This window comes from Miniopterus schreibersii (genome assembly GCF_964146895.1).
Source record: "Miniopterus schreibersii genome assembly, chromosome: 4".
Taxonomy (NCBI): Eukaryota; Metazoa; Chordata; class Mammalia; order Chiroptera; family Miniopteridae; genus Miniopterus; species Miniopterus schreibersii.
This window is the reverse complement of record NC_138105.1, coordinates 79,375,300-79,401,548: the sequence shown is the minus strand read 5'-3', so window position 1 is coordinate 79,401,548 and position 26,249 is coordinate 79,375,300. Positions and strand designations below refer to the sequence as shown.

The 26,249-nt window shown below is 47.8% G+C and overlaps 1 protein-coding gene across 1 annotated transcript in view; it reads right to left on the bottom strand.

Annotated features, from left to right (window-relative positions):
• Positions 1–211: 211 nt before the first annotated feature.
• DPYSL2 (dihydropyrimidinase like 2) overlaps positions 212–26,249 on the bottom strand; it is a 65,824-nt gene continuing 39,786 nt past the window's right edge. Inside the window, exons 7-14 of the mRNA XM_081133891.1 lie at positions 26,117–26,185; positions 21,927–22,047; positions 13,643–13,799; positions 13,026–13,167; positions 10,318–10,488; positions 5,463–5,642; positions 4,448–4,613; positions 212–2,789 (exon numbers count right to left, since the gene is read on the bottom strand). Of these exons, the coding sequence (XP_080990017.1) occupies positions 2,698–2,789; positions 4,448–4,613; positions 5,463–5,642; positions 10,318–10,488; positions 13,026–13,167; positions 13,643–13,799; positions 21,927–22,047; positions 26,117–26,185 (1,098 nt within the window). The 3' untranslated portion in view covers positions 212–2,697. The remainder of the gene's footprint in view (positions 2,790–4,447; positions 4,614–5,462; positions 5,643–10,317; positions 10,489–13,025; positions 13,168–13,642; positions 13,800–21,926; positions 22,048–26,116; positions 26,186–26,249) is intronic.

Below are 26,249 nucleotides of genomic sequence, written 5' to 3'. Positions count from 1 at the left end.
TCTGACACTCGGCACTGCCGTGCAGAGCTCTGCTGGGAATTAGCCCCCAGTGGCCTGAACACAACAACCTGGACATGCAGTGAAAACTCTTGAATTGGGACAGTCCCCCAAACACGGCCAGAGGTGCCCAGGAATGCTCCAGGAAGGGAGGTGGTGTTGGAAGGCCAGGCCAAGCAGCTGCCTCTCGAACATCTCGACACAGACACAGCCGTGAAACAACCACGTTTTGCTTTATTAGGCGTTCCATGGTAATATAACACAGAGTTCTAAGGAATAATAAACACGAGACTTGGTTTTGTTTTTTGTTTTTAACCATAATTATTTTGTCATTAAGACAGTGGTTACAAAAAAAAAAAAAAGGTACTCTCTGGCTACACACATGATGATCAGCTTTAGCACTGAAAGTTCCTCCTCATGGGCCACAATCACAATTCCAAGGGTTAAAAACCAGCTATGAGTAAATCCTACACGGTTTTCAGAGCATCAAGTCACTGCAGTTATTCAGTTCTGAGACAGTCGATTATTTTAGCATTTACATATGACATTCATTTAACAGACACACAAAGCAAGCCAACAGGTAAACATGCTTACACAGCCTGCGGAAATCTTCAGCTTTTAAGTTGCTTAAAGGACACAATCCAAGTAACCAAAATGACCATGACCTGGCACAGGAAAGACAGGAAGACACAAGTGAACACTGAAGAGCTGCGAGTGTTTTTCAGGATTGAAACCAAAAAAAAAAATTTTTTTTCCAACTGTTTCAAATTTCTTCTAAGTGCAGGTGAGAGAAAAAAGTGAATATATTAAGATAACCAATTATTCTCTAAAAGTGCAATTTCCTTTTCAAATAACAAATAAACAACAACAATAATAAAAAAATAAATCCCAACCATAACCCCAAAGGCAAAACGTGTGGAGACGAGTGGAATGATGGAATGACCTACTTTTTTGTGTTACGCTTTACAAAAGCAGATTTGGTTTTATAAAAGCCTGTGAACAGAACATTGCTCAGGAGAAGCTGTAAACACACTCGGAAGGAAACGCAACACAGATCAGCAAAGACAGGGATGGGCGCAAAGGCAGCTAGTGGAGAGGGTCGCTGAGACAGAGAGGGAAGATGTTGACACAGATCACCTTCGGTCTCTAAGGGGCCACATGCTTGATTTGTAAGGTTTTCTCCCCACAGCAGCTCTGATGTGACATAGCACTCACTAAACAGATGCTTCCTCTTGCAAAGTATAACGGGCTTTAATTAAGTCCAATTTCCCAAGGATTTTCTGAGTTTAAAAGGCCTCCCTATATTGCATGATGTCTGTCAAAATAATGGGACAAGAAAATAATATTTCTCCCCCCAAAGTGAGAAGTCTCCCCTGTGTATTCTGGAACCCCAAAAGATACTTAGCCAGGAGACAGCAGACTCTTGGGGCCACACTCCCATTAGCTCAATAATTCTGAGCTGGTGCTTGGCTTGAGGGGCTGGTTGGCTCACATGGGTTTTGGGGCTCAATTTACAGATTTCATCATGTCTAACCAGCTAGCACTGCCTGAAGGAAAAAACTCTCACGTCCTGTAGCCTCAACTTCTGCAACATCTCGGCACTGTTTCGGGGCCTATTCTGGGCCCACATGTGATAATGTGGGTGGTACCTCGGCCCTTCCCTGCACCTGGGAAGTGTCTCGAACTCACATGCATATCCTCATGGTGGTGGGTGGGTAGCACCAGTCTTATAGGGACCAGGACAGCAGATTACTATGATTGTGACGACAAAGCTCACACCCTCCCAGGCAGGTTCTTATGACCACAGTAGATGGTGGACCTGGTCATTTGAAAAGGCAGTGGGGAAGGAAAGGAAACTGTCTCAGAGACAGGGCTGGAGGAAACACAAAGAAAGAGATAGAAGGAAAGGAATTAAACTGAGAGAGAGAGAGAGAGAGAGAGAGAGAGAGAGAGAGAGAGAAGAGGTGAAGTGAGGAAAAGAGAATCCTCAAAAGATGTAATCTGCAGCAAAATCTAGGCCAAAAAGAAAACCTGCCCTTCATCAGCAGTCGACCCAGAAGACTATGGAATGGTGATGTGGACATTCTGGAACCTATCAGGAGGGACATGATGAGTTTGCCAACCACCTGAATCAGCTTGATGGTTACATAATTGCATCGTTAGGATGTCCAGTTCAAACCCCTTGTATTAACATTGAATTAGGTTTTCTAATTTAGTATTAAAAAAAATCTCCCCCCTCCCCCACCCACCTCTCCCCAACCCCACAAGAAAACATTTTTTTAATTTTTTTTTTTAAATTTAAAAAGAAAAAGGCAGCTCTGGGCGATTCACTTTATCTTCCCTCCCAGTGAAGAGGAAGGTGAAAAGTACAACAGAGGTTGGAGATGGGAAACACCCTCGTGGCGATCTGCTCTGTTTCGCATGTCTGAGTGTTGGATGCAGCCCCATGTACGGGGTTGGTGGAGAGACGTGGTGTGATGTTTGTGGGTGTGTAGGGAAGTGGGTGAGCAAAGTCAGTGACTCCGGGTGAGGGACGGAGTGTGAGGCCCAAGGGGGAGCCCCGTGAACTGGTTGCCCCACAGTAACTATCACAGGCTCTTAAAAAAAAAAAAAAAAAAAAGGAAGGAAGGAAGGAAGTCTCAGAATGTCCTCAGGTATCCCCTCCCCCGCCCCATCCCCAAGTGGAACGGGCCCGGGACTCTAGCCCAGGCTGGTGATGTTGGCACGGCCGCCAGGGGGGGCCACGATGCGCTGGGTGGTGCGACGGGGGATGTTGTCGTCGATCTGGGCTCCTGGAGAGGAAAGAAGGGTGCGGGTCAGCAGCAGTCACAATTCCGGAGTTAAGGGCCAGGCCCATCCGTTGTCCTCAAAACCGGACTGAAAGCTTAAACTACAAAGAAGTGATGGGCTTAAGGTGGCCAAAGGCTCAGACAGTATCAAGCAGCACTTGCAGGAGCCAGTTGGATCCATCACTTGAAAAAGTAAAACTAGCCCAGCCGGTGTGGCTCAGCGGTTGCGCGTCGACCCAGGATCCAGGAGATCAAGGTTCGATTCCCGCTCAGGGCACATGCCCGGGTTGCGGGCGTGCGGGAGGCGGCCGATCAATGACTCTCTTATCATTGATGTTTCTATCTCTCCCTCTCCCTTCCTCTCTCTGAAATCAATAAAGACATTAAAAAAGAAAGAAAGAAAAAGAAAAACTACATATAAAATAACGTTACATTTCAGGCTTTCGGCGGACTCAGTTACATCCTGCCCCTATTCTGAGAGTCAATTTGATGGTTTCCTTACATTTGAATGGCCTGGTGATATAAGATAGCACAGGCATCATTATGCCCACTTTAATTATGACAAAACTAAGGTTTGTTATTATTAAATCTTTCGAAAATGGGTAACCTGTATACGGCATATATGGCAATGTTCTAAAATCCAGTATATCTGACCAAAAAAAAAAAAAAAAAAAAAAAGAGAGAGACTTAATTGTTGAACACACCATGGAAATCTGGGTACAGGGGGTTAGAAAAGTGGAAGGGTTCCAATTATGGGCCAAACGAAGGACTGGAAGGAAATTTCAAATGAGGAAGCTCTAAAATCTTGACCTTTTCCTCTCATTATCCCTGACATCACATATTTTATCCAAGCAAACAACTCTCAAATGGCTCTATTCTAAACTCTTTACATGCATATTAACTTATTCAATTCTTACAACAGCCCCATAAGGTAGCTACTACTATTATACCCATTCCATAGAAGAGGAGACTGAGGCACAGCTAGCAAGCATCTGGACCACAAAGTTAAGCTGTTGAAACTCCATAAGCTGAACTACACAATATACAGTTGACCCTTGAACAACTCAGGGGCCAGAAGCTCCAACCACCAGCGCAGTCAAATCTCTGTATATAATTTTGACTCCCCCAAGACTTAATTACAATTGGCTTTTCACATCTGTGGACTCAACCAAACATGGACCAAAAACACTATTTTAGTTTTGTATTTGGGCATCTACGATTGGGAATGCAGAAATATTGTTTTCGATCCATGTTTGGTTGAATCCACAGATGTGAAGGTCCAACTGTATTTACTGAAAAAAATCCACATATAACAGTTCAAACCCATTGTTCAAGGGCCAACTATACTGCATATTGGGGGAGAAGAGATCCTGAAGCACCATCACAACCTTTTTTAGGGTGGCCACAGTACATAGAAAAAAATGTCCTCCTAATACACTGGGCATTGCACAGTGTTTGCATCATGCCATTATATGTGATACAAACTGATGTCGGGCTTCTGAAACCCAACTGGCCATTGTCTGTGAATGACAGCTCTGGTGATATTAGTATTTCCCACTTTGGGAAACACCATTCATTTCTGCTTTTTCTCCTTCTACAAAAGTGATTCCAGACTCACCAGCCCCCTACAGAGCTGGGCCCTCCCCAAACCATAACCATACCAGACAAGCTGAATCCAGACTGGTGCAGGTTCCGGACAGGTGGGGCCTGCTGCTTTGCAGGAGATGTCTTAGCCGACGAGGCTGGAGTGACTGTCTTGGGTGTCACAGACACCTCGCACACAGGTCCATCGTACAGGCCACGAGGAACCCCTCTCAGCTCTGCAAGCTGCAAAACACAAGAGCCCCTCGATTCAGGCCTCATTCACAGAGGATAGCACCCTGGCAATCCTCCCAATGTGGAAGGAATGGAGGCTAGAACAGAGGCCTGTGAGATTAGAGATGGAGGGCTCTCCTTGTGAAGGGTAAGGCAGGGTCAGTCAGACGTGAGCATGGGGCCAGTCCCATGACTCCAGGCCAAAGATCCTCCAAGGTGGGTCATGGGTAACTGGTTACTCTATAAAAATTAACTTTCTTACCATTTCCCCCAAGGCACTTCCACTTAAACCTATAGGAATCCCAAACATATTGTGAAAAGGATCTGTTTTCATGTTCATGATCTGGCCCCAGACTTTCTTTCCAACCTCACTCTCTTTAATTCCAATCTCACTCTCTTTAATTCCCTTACAGCTCCATTCATCCTGGCCACACACACACACAGCGCTGTGGGCTATTTACCATGCCCCAAATATGACATAACATTTTCTGTGCTCATGACATTCTCTCTACATAAGTACCTTGTCTCCCTTTGACTTGTCAAACTTCCACTTAACCTCCAAGACCCAACTCAAAACGTCCTCTCTCCATGACACTTTCCCCCATGACTCCACGCAGTGATCCCTCCTCTGAACCTTATCACAGCACGTGTCACAGCCTCCCTTCCTTCTGGCTGGCTGTGGACACACCTGACTCCTCCGCTGGCATTCTGAACTCCAGGAATAAAAAACCCCAAAAACATGTTTCCTTTTTCTCGTAATCCTCTGTGCTCATCTTGATATTCTGATCCAAAGTGCTTAGGGGGTTTATGGAATTGAATGTAATCCGTGGCAAAACAATTCATATGCTCAGAGCTACTTACCCTGCTCCTCGCCTTGATACGCTTGTAAACAAAATCAGGGAAGGGCTTTCGGGGGATGTAGCGTCCAGAGCCTTCGGTGACATGAAGGGTGCCGTCTTCTAGGACAATCTTCCCCTGGCTGATGACCACCAGTGGAGAGCCACGGCACTCCATGCCTTCAAAGATGTTGTACTCGAGAGCCTAGGGGGAGGGGGCACAGAAAACTTTAGGATACGCCCTGCAGCCCAGACTGGCAGCACCCCCTGCCTGACGTCACCAGGACAAAAGAAAGACCCAGAGCTGGAGTCCCTGTCCCAACTGACCCCACTGGCAGGCACTTAATCTCCAAGTCTTAACTTCCCTGCCTAGGAGGGAGAATCATCTCTTTCCACTGGAAGAGCGTGAGGCTTTGTAAACGCTGCACAAACATAAAAGGATTCCACGCATTAGCAGCGACTCTGTTCTCACGAACTCAGGCTCCAATCAGGTTCAAAGGCAAAGCCTTCTGTGACTGAGTTCTAAATTTAACCTTGAAGTGGGCCATCCTCGAGTAGGTTTTCCCGCTGGTCTGCTGGTTCTCCAATCTGTTAGCGATGTGGTTAAACTGAAGTCCCTAAATGAAAGGACTGTGGTAATTTAAGAGGCTTGCCTTCATAAGATGTTTGAGGTTTAGTTAATTCCCAAACATGCAGCAGTCCTTCTGGTTTCAAGTTTTTCAGGGTGAAAGAGTGGTGTATCTGTGTGCCTCTCTTGGAAAATATGCTGGACAACAAGGCAACAAAAATCAGGGGCACTGTGCTCACCATAAAAAACTCCACATGTGAGTCTCATCCCGTGGCTTTGGCTCACCCCAGGCTATCCCCAGACTCCAGGAGGCCTCCTGCTTCTTCCCGCCCGCCCTGTTCACAGGCACCAATGTCTGCGCTGGGCCCAGGAATGGAGCATAAAGAGGCAGCTCCAACCATAAAAAGCCGCTTGGGCTTCTGGAGGAATTCAGACCAGGTTATCAGCACTAAAGGAGTGAGCCTGTGAACAGCCGTCACACTGCAGCGCAGGACAGCACCTCTACTCAGTGCACTGGCCGGTAAGAATGGAGAAGCCCCGGCTGGCCCCTTAGCTCACATTCGGAGTCAACATGCAGCGATGCTGACTGGAAACAGCAACGAGGGACAGTCAGTACTGCTCTGAGGCTCCGAGGGCTCGTGTGGAAGCTACTGGAGGTACGGGGCAGAGAGGCACCTGGGAGGAGGGAAGGGACTCCACATGGGATTCCCGGGCACAAGTGCGTGTCCCCAAGTCTTTCGTCAATTCTAAGACACTCTTCCCTGAAGCCCGAATGTGTCTTACAGCAGATGGACCTGCACAGCCAGTCGCTGTCAGTATAGACTGATCCGAGTGCTTCCAGGGGGGACGTGGGCTTGCTTTTCCCCCAGGCCCAGAGGATGACCACACTGAATCCATGTGACATTAAATCCTCAGCTTCAGGCTCTTCTGGAGCCTGCAGGCGGCAGGAACTCAGGCCTCTGACTTGCATGAGTACCAGCTTCCGGTTCATCTTCTCCAAGGAGGCATTTTGCCCTCTCTGTACCCAAAGTCAAGGCTCACAGACGTTTGCCACCCCTTCCTACATGGCAGATTCACCTCTCACTTATCCTGCGCCAAGCACAAGCTGGCCCTCGGCGGCACAGTGTATTTTTATAGCGGTCTCCTCTTACCTTCTTCATCTCAGCTGTGTTTTCCCTTCATCGTGGTACATAAACTAATGGAATACCTGAACATCAGTGGCACTTAGAGTTGGTGAGATCCAGATTTAGATTTGGTGACTATGGGCAGCTTACTTCGGCCTCAGAACTTCAATGTCTTCAGCTGCCTCTCTCACAAGGTTCACGGATGATCACAACACAAAAGCACCCTATGTGTGTAGATCCCTGAGAGAATCCTGTCAGCTCTGAAATGACCCTGGAAAGGGTACATGTCATCTTTTAAGGGCTGGGTCAAGCCCTGTCTCTGCCATGTCACTCCACAGTAATTGTCTGTATCCTCACAGACTTCTCTGCGCCCTATTGGAGTAATGGAGACAACCTTGGACATGGTGCCATCTGCCTGGGGTTCACATCCCAGGGCTGCCACTTGCCACTTGTGTGACTTTGGACAAGTCCTTTATAGTCCTTTGAGCCATGGCTTCCTCATCTACAAAAGGAAATAGCCCACTTTGCAGGAATGATGCTAGGATCACAAGAAATAGAAAAGCAAGAGCATCTAGGATGCTACTTGGCACAAAGCAGGCATTTAGAAAACATTCACTTTCTGGTTTTTTTATTGCACTGTCCCAACAAGACGGCAAGTCCCTTAGTGTCAAAGACATCATAAGACTCATATACCGAGTTTAAATATGTGTGAAGAATTGATCAGAACTCCCAGCAAGAGTTCTGGACCATCTCCCATTCCAGAAAGATGAAGGAATCAGCCCAATGACTCTCAGCAAGTCAATGGTCAGATCACAGCTCCCCTGGGTGTTCAGAGCCCACCCTCTGCCACAGCCTTACTCATGAGGCAGTCAGGCTTTATCAGTCACCAGGTGTAGATGTTTTTACCCTACATCCACATGGGCCCCTAAAATTACTCATCTGGCTGGATGCCTGGAAAATCCAAGCAGAGGCTTAGCAACAGGCCGTCAATAATAGTTAGCTAAATGCTCCCAATTAGAGCTAATTAGCACTGTGGTAGGAAGCACTGTGTTACATGGGACAGCCTCCTGTCTGCACTCTCCCAAATGATTAATGCTGCACAGGCGTGCTTAGTGTGGGCTCTTTAAAACAGGTGAGGGCGCAAAAGAGGCACTTTTGGAAGTCAGCATTTCTTAGATGAGGTTCCCTGGAGGTAAAGGCAGGGCAGGGCTATCACCTCGAAAGGTTCAGATGGAATATCTGGAGGGCAGAATCTGTCTTCTCGAATCTTCGCTCCTTCCCATCCTCACTCCTTCCCATCTTCTCTTCTGCCAGGTTAAGGGCTCCGAGTGCAAGCTCCCTGGCTAGGTCATCTGCAGTTTAAGTAATGAGTCTAGCTCCTCCTGTATAGTACCTCAGGGGAAAGGACTCTGCAAGGGAGGGGAGGCACTTTCTCCATTTAACCCGGACCCAGAGGCTGCATACGTAGCCTGGCAGGGAAGAGCCCTGGACAATTTTGGGTTCTAATTCTGGCCCTACCGCAAAATAGCTATGTAACATTAGACTGAAGCTCTCTAAGCCTTCGTTTATTTATCTTCCCAATTGGGATAATAATACCATCCCTTTATTGAAAAGGCCAAATGAAAGAGTAAATGGGGAGGAATATATTAAATGCGTAGGAATACATGGGGTTCACTAAGCAGGACCCTCTGCCTGTAAAGAAGCCATCCTGGACCCCAAGAGGTCATGATTAGGTTATGAGTCGGTGTGGCCATAAGGCTATGCTGCAAAGCTAAGCCAACCAGTGGGAAAGGAGGGAAAAAAATCAACTATAAAAAATACTGAGTTGAAAAGCCTTCTAAGAAGGCACTCACCATCCCAGCACCCAGAGGGGCGAGCAGAAGCTAGAGGTGAGCCCCACACCTCAAACCCCTCTGCCCCCATGGGAGAGGACTTGGGTAGGGCAAAGGGCCCAGGGCTGTCCTGGAGAAGTGCCGGAAGCCCACCCCTGGGCTGCCGTGGCACCTGGGAAGCCATCAGTGCTTGCTGGCCCTGGCTAGCTGGGGTGGGCAATCTAGAATGAGATTCCCTGTTCAGCCAGCTTTCAATTCAGAACTCAAATTCACTTAAAGATTCATGAATTTCTGACAAACACTTCTGTCCTATGCCCATTTCTTTTCCAAAGCTCCCTTTGCCCATATTCTTTCAATACTATATCTACAGATATATAGATATATCTATATATATACATACGTAACTTTTTCTGTGCACAACCAGTGATATCTAACACTTCTGCCTAATGTCCCTGATCTCACTGAATCACAGGACGTTCAAGACCTTGTCTAAATCCCTCATTCTCAACTGAGGAGCCTGAGACATGGCATGAAGTCACTTGCCTAGGGTACCATTAACAAGACAGGGCATTCCCCAGCTCTGCAGTCTAGACTAAGAGACAAGAGATACCGCAGGGCCATGGCTGGGTAGATCAGTTGGTTAAAGTGTTGTCCCGATACACCAAGGTTGTGGGTTTGATCCCTGGTCAGGGCATATACAAAAATCAACCAATGAATGCATAAAAAAGTGGAACGACAAATCAATCAATCTCTCTCTCCCTCTCAAATTAATAAATAAATTTTAAAAATGAAAAAAAGTGATACCCCAAAACTCCAGATCCTAAAATCATATCAGAATGGCTGTGGGGGATATTTCTTCAATTTGGAGAGAGGTCAAAGTCAATTAGGTCCTTGATGACAATAAGAGCATCTGTCACACATGTTTCTATACAGCAACACTGACATGAGAAAACAATGGCTTAAGAGAATAAACGTGCCCAGCAGGCACCTTGGGGGTGTTTACTTAGGTCCCTTGCACCAAGTGCTGCCATGGGACGTGTGGCACCAAATTATAAAAATGGAATGGTACCTGACTTCTAGAAGCTTCTAACGTCCAGTATGATTTTAGAGGCCCTGAAGGTCTATAAATAGAGACCTCTATCTATGAGAGAGGCTGTGGTACTCCAAAATGGTAAGAGTAACTTGCCAAAAAAAATTTTTTTTCTCAGCAACTTGCAAGTTATAATATATCCTGGGGGAAAGTCCATTCCTATCACAGTGAGCTCTTTTCCTAATTCCTGGGGACTCTCCACAATTCTGTCTCTATCTGTGACTCTGATTTGTTTGGACTGGGTCCGCACAGTCAACAGGCCTTACACTGTTGTGGGTCTTGGCAGAGATGGTTTTAACGCTGTCGGGGTCCCAGATGACCAGGTCAGCATCAGATCCCACAGCAATGCGGCCCTTCCGGGGGTAGAGGTTGAAGACTTTGGCTGCATTGGTGCTGGTCACGGCCACAAACTGGTTCTCATCCATCTTCCCAGTGACCTGAATAGTACGACACACACACACATGCGCACACGCAAAAACAGGTCAAGAAGCTGAAGGGTGGAACGCGACTTAGCAATAAAAGTAAACACACTTTTGATACATACAACTTAGATGGATGTTAAGGGCCTTATGCCGAGTGAAACAATCAATCTCAAAAGGTCACATATTGTATGATTTCATTTCTATAAACATTCTCAAAATAACAAAGTTATAGAGATGGAGAACAGAATAAGAATGACATGGCGATCCTTCTAGGGGACAGGAGTAGGTGTGACTATAAAGAGGCATCATGAATCTAAGAACACAGACAATGGTGGGAAAAGGGACTGGGGAGGGTGGTGGGACGGGTGGAATGGGTCATTGGGGAGATAAAGGGACATTTGTAATATTTTAAACAAAAAAATGAAAATTAAAAAAATTTTTTAAAAAGAGGCATCATGAAGGGGGTCTTTGTAGTGATGGAGGACATCTGTATCTTGTTTGCCATGGTAGATACATGAATCTCCATAGGACAAAATCACACACATGGCACCATCGCCGATCTCTGGGCTTTGCTATCTTACTATAATTACGTGAGATGCAGCTCTGGGGGAAGCTGGAGAAGGGTACACAGGCTCTCTCTATCTTATCTTTGCAACTCCCTCTGAATCTATAATTATTTTAAAGTGAAAAGCTAAAAAAAAAAAGCTGATGGGGCTGCACCGCCTCTTGAGGAAACATCTTTTGTCTTGAGCTGAGTGAATGGCTGTCCTTCTCAAAGACACAGGCGCAGGCCTAGGCTTCTAGCCTGGCCAACCTAGAGCCTCAGCCCCCGTCTGGGCTTCTGCAGCCGAAGGTGCCGATCACATTTCCTCACGTCCTTCCTGCACGCTCTCATCTCTACCACTTGTGCTCCACGTCCCTTTAAATGCAGAATGTGAGGGCGAGACTGCATCTCCCTGAGTTAGAAACCCCACTCCAAAGCTAGTAGAAAACTGGGCAAAGGAAATGAGCAACTTTAAAACTCTATTTCACCATTCATATGTATCACCAATAAGAAAAAGTTTGCTTGGTGATGTTAAGACATAAAAGGGCATGACAGCCCAGCCAGTGTGGCTCAGTGGTTGAGCGTCAACCTATGAACCAAGAGGGCACCGGTTTGACTCCCTGTCAGGACACATGCCCGGGTTTCAGTTCAGTCCCCAGGGGGGATGCAGGAGGCAGCCAACTGATGATGTTTCTCTCTCATCGATGTTTCTATCTCTCTATCCTTCTCCCTTCCTCTCTCTCTCTAAAAATCAATAAAAACATATTTTTTAAAAGTACACAACAGCGTTAGAATTGCCCACTGCTTTCCTGTGCTCCGAGGCTTTCATAACTCAATTCTTTGGATTCTGTATGAGGAAAATAAAATTTCTCTGCAGGTGTAACTTCTCAGTCCCGGTAGAAAATAATTTCCACTTAAAGGGCATATCCAATTTCTCAACTCATAAACACGCAATTAAAAATCAGTCTTAAGACCACTTATGCAGTTACCACTAAGCTACTGTCAAAACAGAAACAAACAACTTTTCCTGCATTAAAAAAAAATCAGAAACAACATATATATTCAAAGAATTGTAAGTGAATTACAGTTCAGCATTAAAATGGAATAGACTGCCACTTACAGAACAAGTTTTTGGGGGGAGGGGGCAAGAAGGGAGAAAATGGGCGACATCTGTAACACTATCACAATAAAAACATTTTAAGGAAAAAAACAGGTTTTTCAAGTATATTTAAGGATGTGGAGACATTTTCATGATATAGTCTTAATAAAACAGGCCACAAAATAGTATGTGCGATGCCATGTTATTTACACACCCACCCACGTACATATCATATACACACATGTGCACTCTTGCACTGGCAAAAAATGGAAAGACATTTGGCAACATGTTAATTGTCATTAAATCTGAAAGATGGTATTATGAGTACTTTTTAGTCATTTCCGTTCTTGCTGGAATAAGAATATATTGTTTGCATAACTTAAAAAATTCAGTGAGAAACAGAAAACCTGTGCTGTTATGTTTTAAAGCACAGAAAATGAAAAAATCACAAGACCCTTAAAGGTCAGTGTATGTTCAAAGCAGGCCCCCCACAAGCTTGTGGTTGTCGTGGGTAGGAATGCTAAGCCCAGAGAGCCCCAAAAAACACTTTCAAGGAAACTGAGTTCATTTCTAAGAATAGAAGATTAACTGAGAAAGTCACCAGGTTGCTAAGGAAGTTTTTTCCTGACTAATCAAAAGAGTCATATTTTAAAGACTCTGTGGGTCTGTGTGGTGTTTTTTTTTCAGTCTTCACTGATCACAGATGATAATGATAAAAAATATATATGAAATATTTAGGAGGAAATGACCTATCTACGGAGTGGTCTTGGATTCCCAAACCTAAGAAACATTGTCACACAAGCTTCTAGAATTTTCTCAATTGACATTTCAAGGACTACGCAACGGCCCTCAGATGAAGAGGCAGGGGAAAGCCGAGACCAGCGCATAAGTGAGTCCACTGCTCCTTACCACAGCCTTGTCCCAGATGACTGACATCCGCTCCTCAGTGCCATTGGTGCCTTCGGGGATCAGGGTGAAGTTGTCCTTTCCTACAGCCTTCTGGGCAGTGTTGAAAGTACAATGGGCACTGCCAGTGACTTGGAGATCTCCACTAGAAGGAAAACATAACTAGCTTTTAACTAATCTTTGGCTTTAAAGCATCAAATTTGAATGCATTATTTCAATGCGCCAATCCACTGATAGTTTTTGAAATAACCTGTCCTCCCTTCAGGAGAAAGGAAATTTGGAAGCTATGACACGATACTGAAGCTTCGCTGTAATGCTGAGCATCTATCTAAACCTATTTTGTGAGGTATCTGATGGGTGTCACTGCACCACAGTGGAATCCTTTGGATACCTCATGCATCCTCTTTGGTTGACTTTCAAGATGGCCCAAGTTTTTATTCTGAATCCCCGCCCAGAACGGTGTCAAAGTGATGACCTCCTGTTCCCGTTATGGATCTGAGCTTGGAGAACAGGTCTGTCTGTCTGCAAGTCTGCTTTTGCCCACCATGTTGTAACCCAGGTCATGTTGGGTCTGAGCAAAGACTGAGGATGGAAAGTGTGAACAAGTCGCCAAGACTCACCAGGACAGCAAGGAGTTCAGAAAGTCCGGAGTGGTCGGGTCAGGGCTCAGGGGTGGGGAGGTGACAAAAGCAGCGGCCTTGGCCCAGTTCTTGCTCCAGTAGTGGGAGCCGTCAGTTCCCAAGCTGGCGGTGATGGGCTCGCCGTACACCACAGTTCCTGACGAACAGAGCAAAGCTGAGTACCATGCAGTGACGAGAAAGAAACCACCCTTGTTGGGAGTAGCCACCTGCCCAGCAGCGTGTCGACTCTCACCATCCCCTCATAGAAGGGACCAGCCTCATCTCACAGGTGAGGACACTGATGCCTGAGGAGGGCAAATAGCCACCAAAGTCACCAATTCAATTGTGCTCCCTCAGAGTTTACCCTGGGACCTTGCTCTTCTAACTCAACACACTCTCCCTAGGTGGTCCCAAACGTTCCACCTCCTACACTGCTGATCCCCAAATCTATTAACACTCTCGGACTGCATTCAAGCACCCAGCCCAAGTGATGTCCAGACCCTTCCTTTTGCGTGATCCATGGCATCTCAGACTTACTGCTCACCAAATACTCCCCTTGCTCTCCCGATATTTCCCAGCCCCCCTTGCAGTGTCTAGTTCTGGCTAATGAGCTGACAGACAGGATTAGATATGGTATCAGGGGGCAGAAGCATTTGACAGAAACTACAGATCTGCCCAAGAGACAGTCTGGCTCCCTGAGTCACCACCTGAAGGGAGCTGCCCTTAGTGCCCCCAGCGTCACAGCCAGCATTGTAAGAGAAACAAAGGACTTTGCACAGTTCACTACTGAGATTTCCGAGCTTCCAGAAGCCTAGTCTAGCTTAATTAATACATTGTCAAGAAACAAAGTCAGTCCCCTGACGCTCAAACCATGTCCTCTTCTCTGTCCATTCATGCGCACGCCAGAAAGGTGGGAATCGTTTATATCCATCAAAGCGTTGGCTTTGATGCCTGAAATGCATCCTTCCCTCCACCGCACGCACCATCCCTTAAATCAGGCCTTCATCAGTTCCCCCAGCTCATTCCCACAGAGCCTCCCAAACACAGCTTGGGTTTACCCTTGCTTTCCTGACCTTCTTCCCCACCTCTCCATTCATTCCCCATGACACTCCAGAGTGATCTTCCTAAAACATAATCTCCCCAGCCATTCCCCTGCAAAAGGCCCTCCTGAGGAGCATTTTGCCTTCAAGGACAAAAAACAAACTCCTCGCCGACACATCTAATCCCCTTCTCTTTCCAGCGACCTAACCAAGCTGATCTCCCCGTTAACGTCACCCAAATACAGTCCCGTTCTCTGCTCCAATAACCCAACAACCGCCCCGTTTTGAACCGCTCGCTTCTCTACTAGATGGAGATGCCCTGAAGAAAATGAATCTGCCTGCACACAGGAGGCACCCGATAAATGTGCGTTAAGTTGACTAACGGTGTCATCTTTTATTAATGAAAGGCATCAGAGCTGGAATTTGATGTCAGGCCAGCCTTACCACCACCAGGAATCCCTCTCCTCACCTCCCCCTACCACAGAGCCACCCCCAGCCCCACCGCGGCCCTTCCAAGTCTTCTCTATTCTCCAAACACAGGGTCCTTAGGGACAAACACTTCTGAGTCAGGAATGTGTCTCCTTGCCTCTCCACAGCCTTTCCAAGGCCTTATCTCTTGATAATAAGCTGCAGACACCGCTCTGAGAGCTGGCTCCTCCCAGCTGGCCCCTCCAGCCTCAGGAATTTCATAAAGGAGCCCCTGTTCAGCCAGGGAGTGTAAGAGGCCCTAGCAGGCAGCTCACTCGGGGAAGCTGGTAACAATCCAGAACAGGAGGGGGGGCTCCAAACCCAGGGGAAGCCTCACCCAGGAGGAAGCCCCAAAGAGGAAAAGGGCCAATGTTCAGAACCACCTGGAAGGTCTCCTGGGTTCCTGACCTACTCAAAGCCTCCCAGGCAGAATTCGGTCAGAGGAGCCAGCTGGATGGCTGTGTATGCAGCTCCAGTTCACCCCAAAGTAGAAAAACACCGCATAATGAGAAGGCCCTGGCTGCTGCCAAGTCCGCTTATGAAACGCAAATGGCTGAGCAGGACCCAGCCGGCCGGTGGTTCTCAGGACCTCCGCTCCCAGCTCTTCTGCTCAGCCAGGTCTGCAGGTCCAGCTGGCTATTGTCATAGCACAGGGGTGAGGTTAGTACAAGTCATTAGGAAAACAAAGGACCCATAACCCTAAAGGTTTCCTGGTCTTGTTGCCATGAAAAAGTTCAAAAGGGCAGAACTGCTTGGAGAAAAAAAAGAGTAGCTTGTTGGTCTTTGAAAAATCCTTGGGCAAGCATAAACAGTTTCCTGATTTTCCCGTAATCTGCTACTGCTCATCCTCAACCTGAATCTGCTCTTCAGCCCTGCTCTGGGAACTTGAGTACAAAGAGAGCTTGGTTCCTGAACGCATCCCAGATCCCACATGTGTGAGCGCCCTCAACGGTGGCCTGCATCTCAGTCTGTGAAATACAACTTCTGGCGAGTGCGGAGCTGGAGCCCAGCTGGGTCCCGTTCCGGGTGCACAGAACATGCCCTCACCACAAAAGAATGAACTCGGCCTTCAAACTCTGGAAAACCCAGAAGTGAGTCAGAGCTTCAAGGTCACTGCTGACCAGACCTGCCTCCTTAGACCCAGGCTGAGCCGGGGCTCCTGCGCTGAGGCGAAGCTGAGATGGGGACACTTGGAGAAAGAGAAAGGCATCATGAGGTGCGTTTCTGCTTTGTCCTGTTCAGATTCCAAGGGATTCCAAGGTGCTTGCAGTCTTTTCATTTATTCATTTTCTTAGGCCCCTAAAGGCAGGGCAGGAGTTAAACCATCCTGTGGGAGACCCCTACCTCCAGGGGGAGTGTGGGCCCACGGGTGGGGGCCTGCCTCCCAGTACCAATGGCCTGCAGCCTGCCCGGGGCACTGCTCCCCGTTTTATATACACTGTACCTGAGTGAGCCATGGATGAGCTTCTGAACCTCAGTCAGGCCACAGACACCACTGAACTGTGTGCCAGAAACAATTACCGCTAATAATAATAAACCACGGAATAGGCTCGACTGGCTGTTCTGCACTTCTCTAGACACGCTGCTGATGCTTTCTTGGCGGAGGTTAGACCTTCTGATTCTCTTCTGCAGGGAAAGTCTAAACTGAAGGATGTGACCCTGAGCCAGCAGCTGGCAGGCTCTCTAGGACAGCTCCGAACTGCAGAGGCCTTGGGGTGGTATTTACTCGCACGGGGCCTGGGGCCTGAGCGCATTCATGAAGAATAAATGGAAGGCTGGGGCTGTGACAGCTCCCCCGTGAAGGAGAACAAATCCAGAGTAGACACAATGGGAAATCAGGTATATATATTTCAACACACAAGCACAAAGCACAGTGAAACACTGACTTCTCCCTCCCCTCCCCTCTCTCCTCAGTGCCAGAAGCCAACAGCCAGGCCTGCCCATGGGTAATCCTGTTAGATTTTGGTACCAAGAGTGGTTCCAGAGGAAGAAAGCCAGAGTTCTCTGAATGAGTCTGGGGTTTGTGGACTCGGCTCTCTAATCTGATTTGATTTAAAAGCACTAATCACTCATTTCCAGTAGCAAAGGGGGCACCACTCATGCAGGGGCAACAGGATTCGCAAAGTGTATTCACCCACCACCGGACACTCCTACCACTTAATCTAAGAAGCAACGTTTGGGTTGACCGTGTATTTGATACCCTAGAACATTTTTGTCAAACTGGGTAAAAGGAGATTGGCTGGTTGTTCCTAATCATGTGGACAAAGTGGGGAAAGAAAGGGATGAGCTCAGGGATTCTAACTCGCAGCCCAAGTGCCGCATCAATGACCCCAAAGTTTCTATCCGCCCTGAAGATCCTTATCTGCCATAGCCTCGGGGTTCAGGTGGCTGGAAACTAAACCCAGACTCTCACCCTGCCAGTGGCTATATTACAATGCAAATTGAATTCCCAACACCTCCGTGTCTGCTGTTAAAGTGAGGGCATTGACTGGGGAGGAATTTCTGCCTCCAGACAGCCTTGGGGCTCCAGGTGCAACATCAACTCTTCCCCAAGTCTCCACGCCTCCCGGGCACACACTACAAATTTCAGACTTGCCAGCTCCCGCAACTGCATGAGACTCCTTAAGATCTCTCTCTCTCTCTCTCTTTCTTGGTTCTGTTTCTCTGAAGAGCCCTGGCTAACACAAATTTTTATGACACCCACAAGCCAAACCATGTGCAACTCTTTGGGTCCAAGATAGCTAGGCTGCGCATTAGCTTAACACTAAGGATTCATCCCAAAGTTGGGGTGGCCCTCATGGCCCCATCCATGACCACAGTCTTCTCATTACACCTGAGTCATTCCTATTGACCTGCAGGGCAAAGGAAGTCTTGTCTCGGGTTTGAGTTCCCAGGGTTTCACGTCCCTCGGGCAGCCACCCAATGTTTTGAACATTTCTGCAACTGGGTGACAGGGGTGGGCAAGGAGCAGGATGGAGGTCATCTGCCAGGTAAAGTCAGGCACTCACTGCCTACGCCCTACCTTCCACCCGCAGAAGGCACCAGCAGCCACGCTGGATTTCACACGTGGACAAGATGCAGTCTGAGAGAGCCATTCCAGAGAAACCCCCAGAGGGGCCCCGCAGCGGAAAGTGAGCTGCCAGGAGTCCAGATCCCCGGGTTCTGTTTCTCACGGGCTGAACGATCTGGGGAGTAAGATACTCATTCCCACATTTCAGTTTCTCTTTCATGATATGAGCCTGTTACATCAACAGATGTCTAAGTTCTTTTGGAGATCAAAAATTGCTCAGGGCAGTCTGGTCCTGGGTGTGCTTTCATTTCCTTCTCTGAGGAATGGGGCTAATGACCGGCTGTCTTGCTGGACGGCACAGAGGAGGGAAGCCGTGTGTGTAAGGCGTCCCTGGAGAAGCCACCGTGGTCATGGCGGGTCAAGAGGGCATGTGAAAATAGTTTTCATTTAGGTTTTAGCTCATACCCTTGCTTACCCAAACACCCCGTTTGAGATTTAGGACCGGTAGGTCTCTGGGTGGGGAGCACTTGGGGGTCGATCAGAGAAAACGATGTAGGGTTAGGATTTTTCAGCAGCTCCCATCTGCAGAAAAGTGGTGAGTCCTCTTACCCAGCCTGAGACAGGCAGTGCACGTCTGCAACAGCGGCGCCTTCCTCTGTGCTCTGACCACACCTGCCACACCTCTTTGGTAACACTGACCATCTGCCATTGTGCCTTCTGCCCGTGTCCCTGCCCTGCTGGCGAAGGAGCTGAGGGCTGGGGCCATTTCTCGTCTGCAGCATGAAGGCCCGAAGTATTACACGGTAAAAGTAAATAGTAAGAGCTCTTGAATGAATGAAAAACCTCTCCAGTTTACTGACGAAGAAATGGAGCAGCAGAAAGTTGGCCTCATGCTTGCCCCCAGGGCTAGAAGAACCCACCTGAAGAAAAGAATCCTTAGCAGAAAACCCTTGCCCTAGGTCAGCAGGCATCTTTCCTATGCTTTTCTAACCAGCGCTTCACTCACTAACCATGATAGTAGCAGGTATACTTACTATATGCATCTTTATGAACGGCATCTCATTAAAGCATCACTGTCATCCTGTGTGATGAGTTGCTATTACTGCTCTCCCCTGCAGATGGGAAAACAGGACCTAGACATGACACTGATCCTGCCCAGCATCAGGTGCTAGTGCACAGCAGATCTGGCATCTGACCCAGGACAGGAGGCTGATCCCAGAGTGCAAACGTTTAATACAGCCTTAGACTGTTGTTCTTCTCGGTCCATATTGTCCATGACTGTGCCTGGCATCAGGCTTCTGTTTTACCAGGCTTGTTGAGGAACTAAACCCCAACAGATACCGACAAGAAGACAGTCAAAACATTTTCCATATTAAAATAATCTCAAAGCATGAAGTCAGATATTAACATGGATATTCACGGCCTGACATCAGATGCGTAATGATTAAAGCCCAATTCCACCACTTGCCAGCTCCAAGGTCCAATTTACTCAGCTGCAAAGTAAAACAAAGTACAACGACCCCTGCCGGGCCACCTCCCAAAGTTGTTCCAAAGTTCCAACAAGACAGAAAGAGCCTACAGAGCCTACAGAGCCAGCTAGGATTTCGCATTCTTCCTCGTAAACACCTGAATGCACCAGGGATTTCCTGGCAGCTCGGGTTCCTCTAAAGCAAGGGCTTTCACAGACTACAGAGTGAGCGAGAGTTTGAATGCAAGAGCTGCCCTGGGAACCACGATGCAGGCACAGTTGGGACTCACACCTGGAAGGTTCTAGAATAAACAGACTTAAGTAGTCCCTTCTTCACGCTCATACCCTAAGACTCACACAGGATCAAAGTCATAAAGACAACAGAGGGACATCATCAGGCACCGAGTCACAGAGTATTAGAACAGGACGGGTTTGTAAAATAACAATCTCCAGCTCCACATCTTCAAATGGGGAAACTGAGACACGGAAAGGAGAGGGATCTTCGGCGCACCTGCCAGGGCTGACCCAGAGCCCAGTGCTCTGCAGCCCAGGCCAGGCAGCTCCACCTACCCTGACTCAGGTCTGGTGAGAGGCCCGACACCTCCAGTCTCCAATTTGTGCAAGTCAGAGGCTGAATTCAAACACAAAGCCTCAGTTTTTAAATTGTATTAAATGGAATGTTTAATTATATTAAAGTTACATTCAATTTTTAACATTTTGTTTCTTATTACCATAAGCTGCCCCCTATCTTCCCCTTTTTGGACACTGTGCCCACTGTCCCCATGCTACGGGGAAGCATCAGCTGCGACTAGTGTTGGGTGCCCGGGCTGATTCCCACATGTGCCCAGCCATGTTACAGATGGGTGCCTAGGTGACAGAGGGCCCAGGTGAGAGAGGGTCCCTGACAGTCACCATCCACAATGTCTCCTAGAAACAACTCAGCCCCTTCTGAGCAGACGAAATTATTTTAGGTGAATGTTCTTTTATTTCAAAAAGGCGATTCCTTCCAGCTGCCAGGAGAGGACAGGCTACAGGAGGAGGGCAAAGCAGCAGCCCATTTGATCTAGAGCCTGAGGACAGAAGCCCCGGGAGAGTGCCAAGGAGTAGGGCCTTCTGCAAGCCATCCTCTCTTGGGACCAGCTGACTCCGTGGTCACTCGGCAGTGTGATCTAGGTCCTGCCCCAAGTCACCCATCAGTGAAGAAATCCTGGTTCTCCCTATCCATGCGGATCTCATCCCACAGAGAACTAGAGAACAAACCACGGGGGTTAAATTGCTCCCTTATTAACAGAGAAAGAGGGATGCAGGGAGAGAGAGAGATAAAGGGACAGGAGAATGACAGAGAGAGACCAAGGAGGATACAGAGACCAGGAGAAGGCAGGACAGAAATCAAGAGAGAAATGGAGACACAGGGATGGAAGGAACAGAACAAGAAATAAAAGAAATGGAGAAATACAGAATCAGAGAGATCCAGAGAGGCAAAAGGGTGGGGAACATAATTGGGAGGCAGGAAGGAAGAAGGGAGGGAGGGACGAAGGGCCCTTTGATGATTTTCATGTTCACATCAGGCCAAGCGCCACCCTCAGAGCCCACTATGCGGGATCAGGCTCTCTGTGCACGAAGCTGCCCTCCCACGCAAGGGACATGTGGTGTGATTATCCAAACTCACTGCCAAAGGCAGGTTATAGCCGGGCTCGGCTGCATCCATAATAGATAAGGTGCCCACGGAACAGCCTCTGGAAGCTGCACTTAGTAAATTAGTTTCCAAGATCCTTCTCGATGGACTCCCAGTGAGTAATAAGAGAGCCAGCCTCAGCCCAGAACATATCGATATAATGTACAGGGAGTGACTTGAGCACCAGGAGGACTAGACATGACATGTCCAGGGCAACATCCCCCACCCCACGGCCCCCACAAGGCTCTCTTACTCCAGGGGACAGCACTACCAAGGGGAAATGCATTTTGCAATAGAAAAGTTCCCCAGCAGGATGATTCTGTGGCAGATGGAAACTGATGTCATCTGTGTATGTGCCCAGTTTATTTAGACTGTATCAAATTAAATCCAACCTTTCTATTGAAGGGGGGTGCAGGGGGGAAATGTGCCTGCCCACCCCCTCCACGCTGTGCACGGCTTTAAATAGATACTGACGAGGCCGCCGCGTGCAGCAGAGGGAGAAACTGGAGCTCCCTGCCTCACCCAGTGGTAATTAGGTTAATGCTGGGACGTGGTGAAAACGGACCACTTGGCATGAGGGTCTGGAAGAGGAGCCGTCCGTCTTCCGCGCCAGGAGCGCTTACCTTTTTTCCGGGCCTGCGCGATGACTTCCGCTGCGCTCTTGCTCATCACTTTGGTGACATACAGGGGGCAGTTGGTCTGGTTGGCGATGGTAATCGAACGATTCACGGCTTCAGCCTCCACCTGCAGAAGGGCATCTGAACGTGAGAACTGTCCCCACTCCATGAGCCCATCCTTACCCTCTACCTGCAAAAGAGGCTCAGACGAATGGGAGACCACTGTGTCCCCAAGGTTCTACCCTGAGTGGCACTACAGAAGGGGGATGTGACCTGCCCAGTGTCACTTCATACTGACTGAAGTGAGGGGGCATTCCTTCCTGGCCCCTCTGAGTGGTTCTAAGTGTGGTCAGCAGACCTGCAAAGCCAGCATCAGCCTGGAGTCCGCAAGAAATGCAGATTGCCCGGCCGGGAGTGGCTCAGCGGTTGAGCATCGACCTAGGATCCAGGGGATCAGGGTTCGATTCCTGGTCAGGGCACATGCCCAGGTTGCGGGCTCGATCAATGACTCTCTCAATCATTGATGTTTCTATCTCTCTCTCTGCCTCTCCTTTCCTCTCTCTGAAATCAATAAAGATATATTTTTTTAAAAAAAAATGCAGATTCTTGGGCCTTGCCCCAGACCCAAAGGATCAGTACCTCTTGGAGGTAGGAACCAGAAATATGGGTCTTAACAACCCTGGTTGGTGGTTATGCTTGCTAATGTTTGGCAAACACTATGCACAAAAACATTGCTCCCAATTTTAGTGCCTTCGTTCCAGTTGTATGGCCTTGAGTCAAGACCTTCGGTGATGTGATCATTTGTGCTGGGCTCCTGTCCGATGTCCACAGAGGAAGCCAGCACTACCGAAGGGACAATGTGGCCTCACAGGGCTCTGAGGACGGAGTAGGCAGCATTCATGCAAATCAAAGTCCCTCTGTATGTGAAACAGGACAATGGCCAGCCACAGACTGGTACGACCTTCAGCACAAGATGGGAAAGAGCTGCTCTAATTAATAATCTGATTCTTTAAACCCAATGCTTCACTGGATGAGATTCCAAAGGCCCCATGTGATGACTGCTAAATACCTAATCAGGTAAGACTACTTAGAACAAGTTATATGTCACAGAGGAATCAGCCATGTGTGTTTAGAATGGGCAACTGAAAAAGCAGCTAAAACAGTGAAATGAAGGATCTCGAAGAGTCTTGCTCCCTCCCAAATCCCAGCAAAAGGCTGTGGCTTCAACTCCTCAGGGCAAGGCGCTAGGTGTTACTCGATTTTTTTGTACCTTCCATTGTCCACCCTTGATAGTTCCCAGTGTAACGCCTGGTACACAGCAGGTGCTCGAAAATGTTTACTGAACAAATAAATGACTTCATGTTATGTTCATGGTTAAAGCTAAGCTGTCCCATAAAGAGCTGTGATTTTTTTTCATAAGAAATGACTGAACTAACTGAATCATCTTAACTAACCAAGTCTCTACAGGAGCTTGGCCAAGAGCTCAAGTCCTATAATTGCATTAACTGGTAATCTAATTTAATAAAGACAACATCATTCACATTTGGCCTTTCAGGCGTAAAATATGTTAAGAGAGATGTCTAGAAATCTAAAGGCAAACCAAATGGCTCTTGAAAAAGCTCATTAAACATCTAAATGTTTTTAATTCCTGGAATAGCTCAACGATCAGCTCTCTCTTTCTCCTTGGCTCCAGTTACAACCAAAGTGCTTCTGGCCCGGGGAAGCACACAGGACAGACGGCCTGCATCTTTGCGGTCACCTCAAAAGTCTGCAGAGTAAAGAGTGAAAAGGATTCCCCTAGAATTCTCATCGCTTCCCAGGGGTGCCGGTGACTTCCCAATTTACTGTCCCAACCCAGACACTTTGAAAGTGAACAAAGGCCCTATTCATAACTGCATGGGAGCAATGGGTGGGGACTGAACTGTTCTGAGTGAATTGGAATGAGAAATCATCCTAATTAGGGAGTAAATGGAACAAAAGTGCCAGTTCTATCGGGGCCCTAACCCAAGAAGACTGGCTTCCGGGAAGACTGGCTTTGATTTGAAGAATCCAGGTTCCAGAGTCCTGTCTGGATTCGCTCATCTGCTGTGAGGTCTGACTCCTCGCCTGCCCCAATCCCGCACAGGCCTGGAGTGAGGGCAGAGGCCACAACGTTGCCTTGTGGAGAGAGGTCATTTAAACACCAATTCTCCAGGTTGCACCCATAACCACAGAAGGGTCCATACTTCACCCTTCTGTGTGTACAGCTGTGTGCCTCTGACATACAATATGAACTGTCTTACACACACGGAGCTCTGTTTTAAATACTATTGCTTTAAAATATTATACAAATAGTATCAGAGTTAAAAATAAACACATTTATTTGCCTCATTATAGAGCTCTCAGAGCTTAATACACAACAGATCCTTGGCGACAAACTGAAAATTGTCACCAGTAGCCGAGGGAGAAGGCGCCAGATGTGTATTTGTATGTGTGTGCATGTGTGCACTTCTATCTGTACATGTGTATGTGTGCATGCTTGTGCATAAATCCAGCCTCAGGTACTCTTAGCATCAGCTACTGAGTCTGTCTCCTTCTCTCCTACAAGCTGCCTCCCCGAATCACTGTCCATCAGCCAGTCACAGCACGGGGTTCCCCGAAGCTATGCAGGGGCCTAAAGAAGTCACCTTCAGCCTCCCTCACCCTCGTGAAAGCTCCGGCTCACACCTTCAGCTTTTTAGCACACCTGGGAAGCTTAGATGGTTATGAAAGGGCCTAGATCCCATGGCCTGGAGAGGAATATACAATACTGAAAATTTAACAGCTTCTGCCCTTTCATGTGGGGAGAGGAAAATGTCCTCAGGGCCTCAGATGGTGCTGAAGGTGTCCCAGTGTGTCTGTGGCTGCTTGTGTTGTGTGCATGTCTGTCGGTCTCTGTCTGTGATTATATCTGTCTCTGCCTGCCTGTCTGTGTGTGTCTGTGTGTGTATCTGTGTGTGTGTCTGTATCTATGTGTGTGACTGTGTGAGTTTGCAGTAGGACAGGCAAAACAAGGAAGTTTAAGTGCTCAATGTAAGACATTCTAAGTGCTTCCGCCTTCACTTTTTTCTGCCTTAAATTCTTTTTGGTTTTCCAGCCTCACCCCTTCCCCAAAGCCTGAGATAAAAAGGCTGTGGATACCATGCCGCCTCACCCCCGCCTACCCCAGGCAGCCTGTTGACAGCACCTTTAATTCAGCTCTTGTAAATCCATTTTAATTCTGGGGGGAGCAGACCCCCGCACCCACAGGCCCTAATGTGCACACTTCCCAGATGCAGCAGGAACATCCCAGTTCTAAAGTTCTGAGATTCGAGGGTCCTGTTCCCATTCATACCCCTCTTGTCAAGCATCTCTCTCCACCTGTTTCTGGGGGTAAAAATCCTAATTTTATAGCAGTATCCAGTTGCTTGATGATTTATCTGCCCTTCTCTGCACCCGTCCTTTTCCATTAGTTATTTCCAGTAAAGAGAAAGTCTGTTCATTTCCAGGAGACTCCCCAGGATTCTCTTTGCTCAGGGGCAGATCCTCGAACGCGTGACCTTGACCCCTTCATTAAGGAGCTGACTCCTGAGAGGCACTGAAAGGCTATAGATTCTACTTTAGAGAAACCAATTCTCCAGAACATATGATATGGGCACCCCCCACCGATAACTTACAAGCCTCGCCATCCAAGTCATCAATTCTCAACCTTTGTGCCAGCAAAGCCCCTGCTCTTAATTTTGAAAGGTTCTGTCTACCAAACCACGCTGATTACACTGTGCACACTTACCGTGGGAAAACATACAATCCTGTTATGCTTTTTAGACATTTAGAAAAGCTTTTAGATCCCTGTGACTATGTTTTGGTGACTGGTGAGATTTTGGAGGCCCCAAGGTATGAACCATGAAATCCAGATATTGCAGGATGCTGATAAAAAGCTGTTTGTGTCTCCCCGAGAAAGGGCTGGAGAATCAGGGACAGAAAGGGGAGTCATCAGGCTAAACAGGCCACACTGCTTTACCCCTCGAATAGGTCTAACCCTTCACTTTGCCTGAGTGGACACACACAGGTAACCTGTGACTTCTCAGAGGGACCAAAATCAGCATCTGAGAAGCCCCATGTCGACAGGCAGGAGGGTATGTTGGCTCTGGCAGCCCAACGGACACGTGGGACATTCATTCCATCCAGCAGATGCTCACCTCCTCAGGCCGGCTCAGCACATGTCCCTCGGGGCCCGTGATGCCCAGATCCAGGATCCGCTGCTGTTCCTGCAATGTTTAAAGAAAGCCAAGCTGTCAGGGATTGCTCTGTGTGTGTGTGTCCGTGCATACG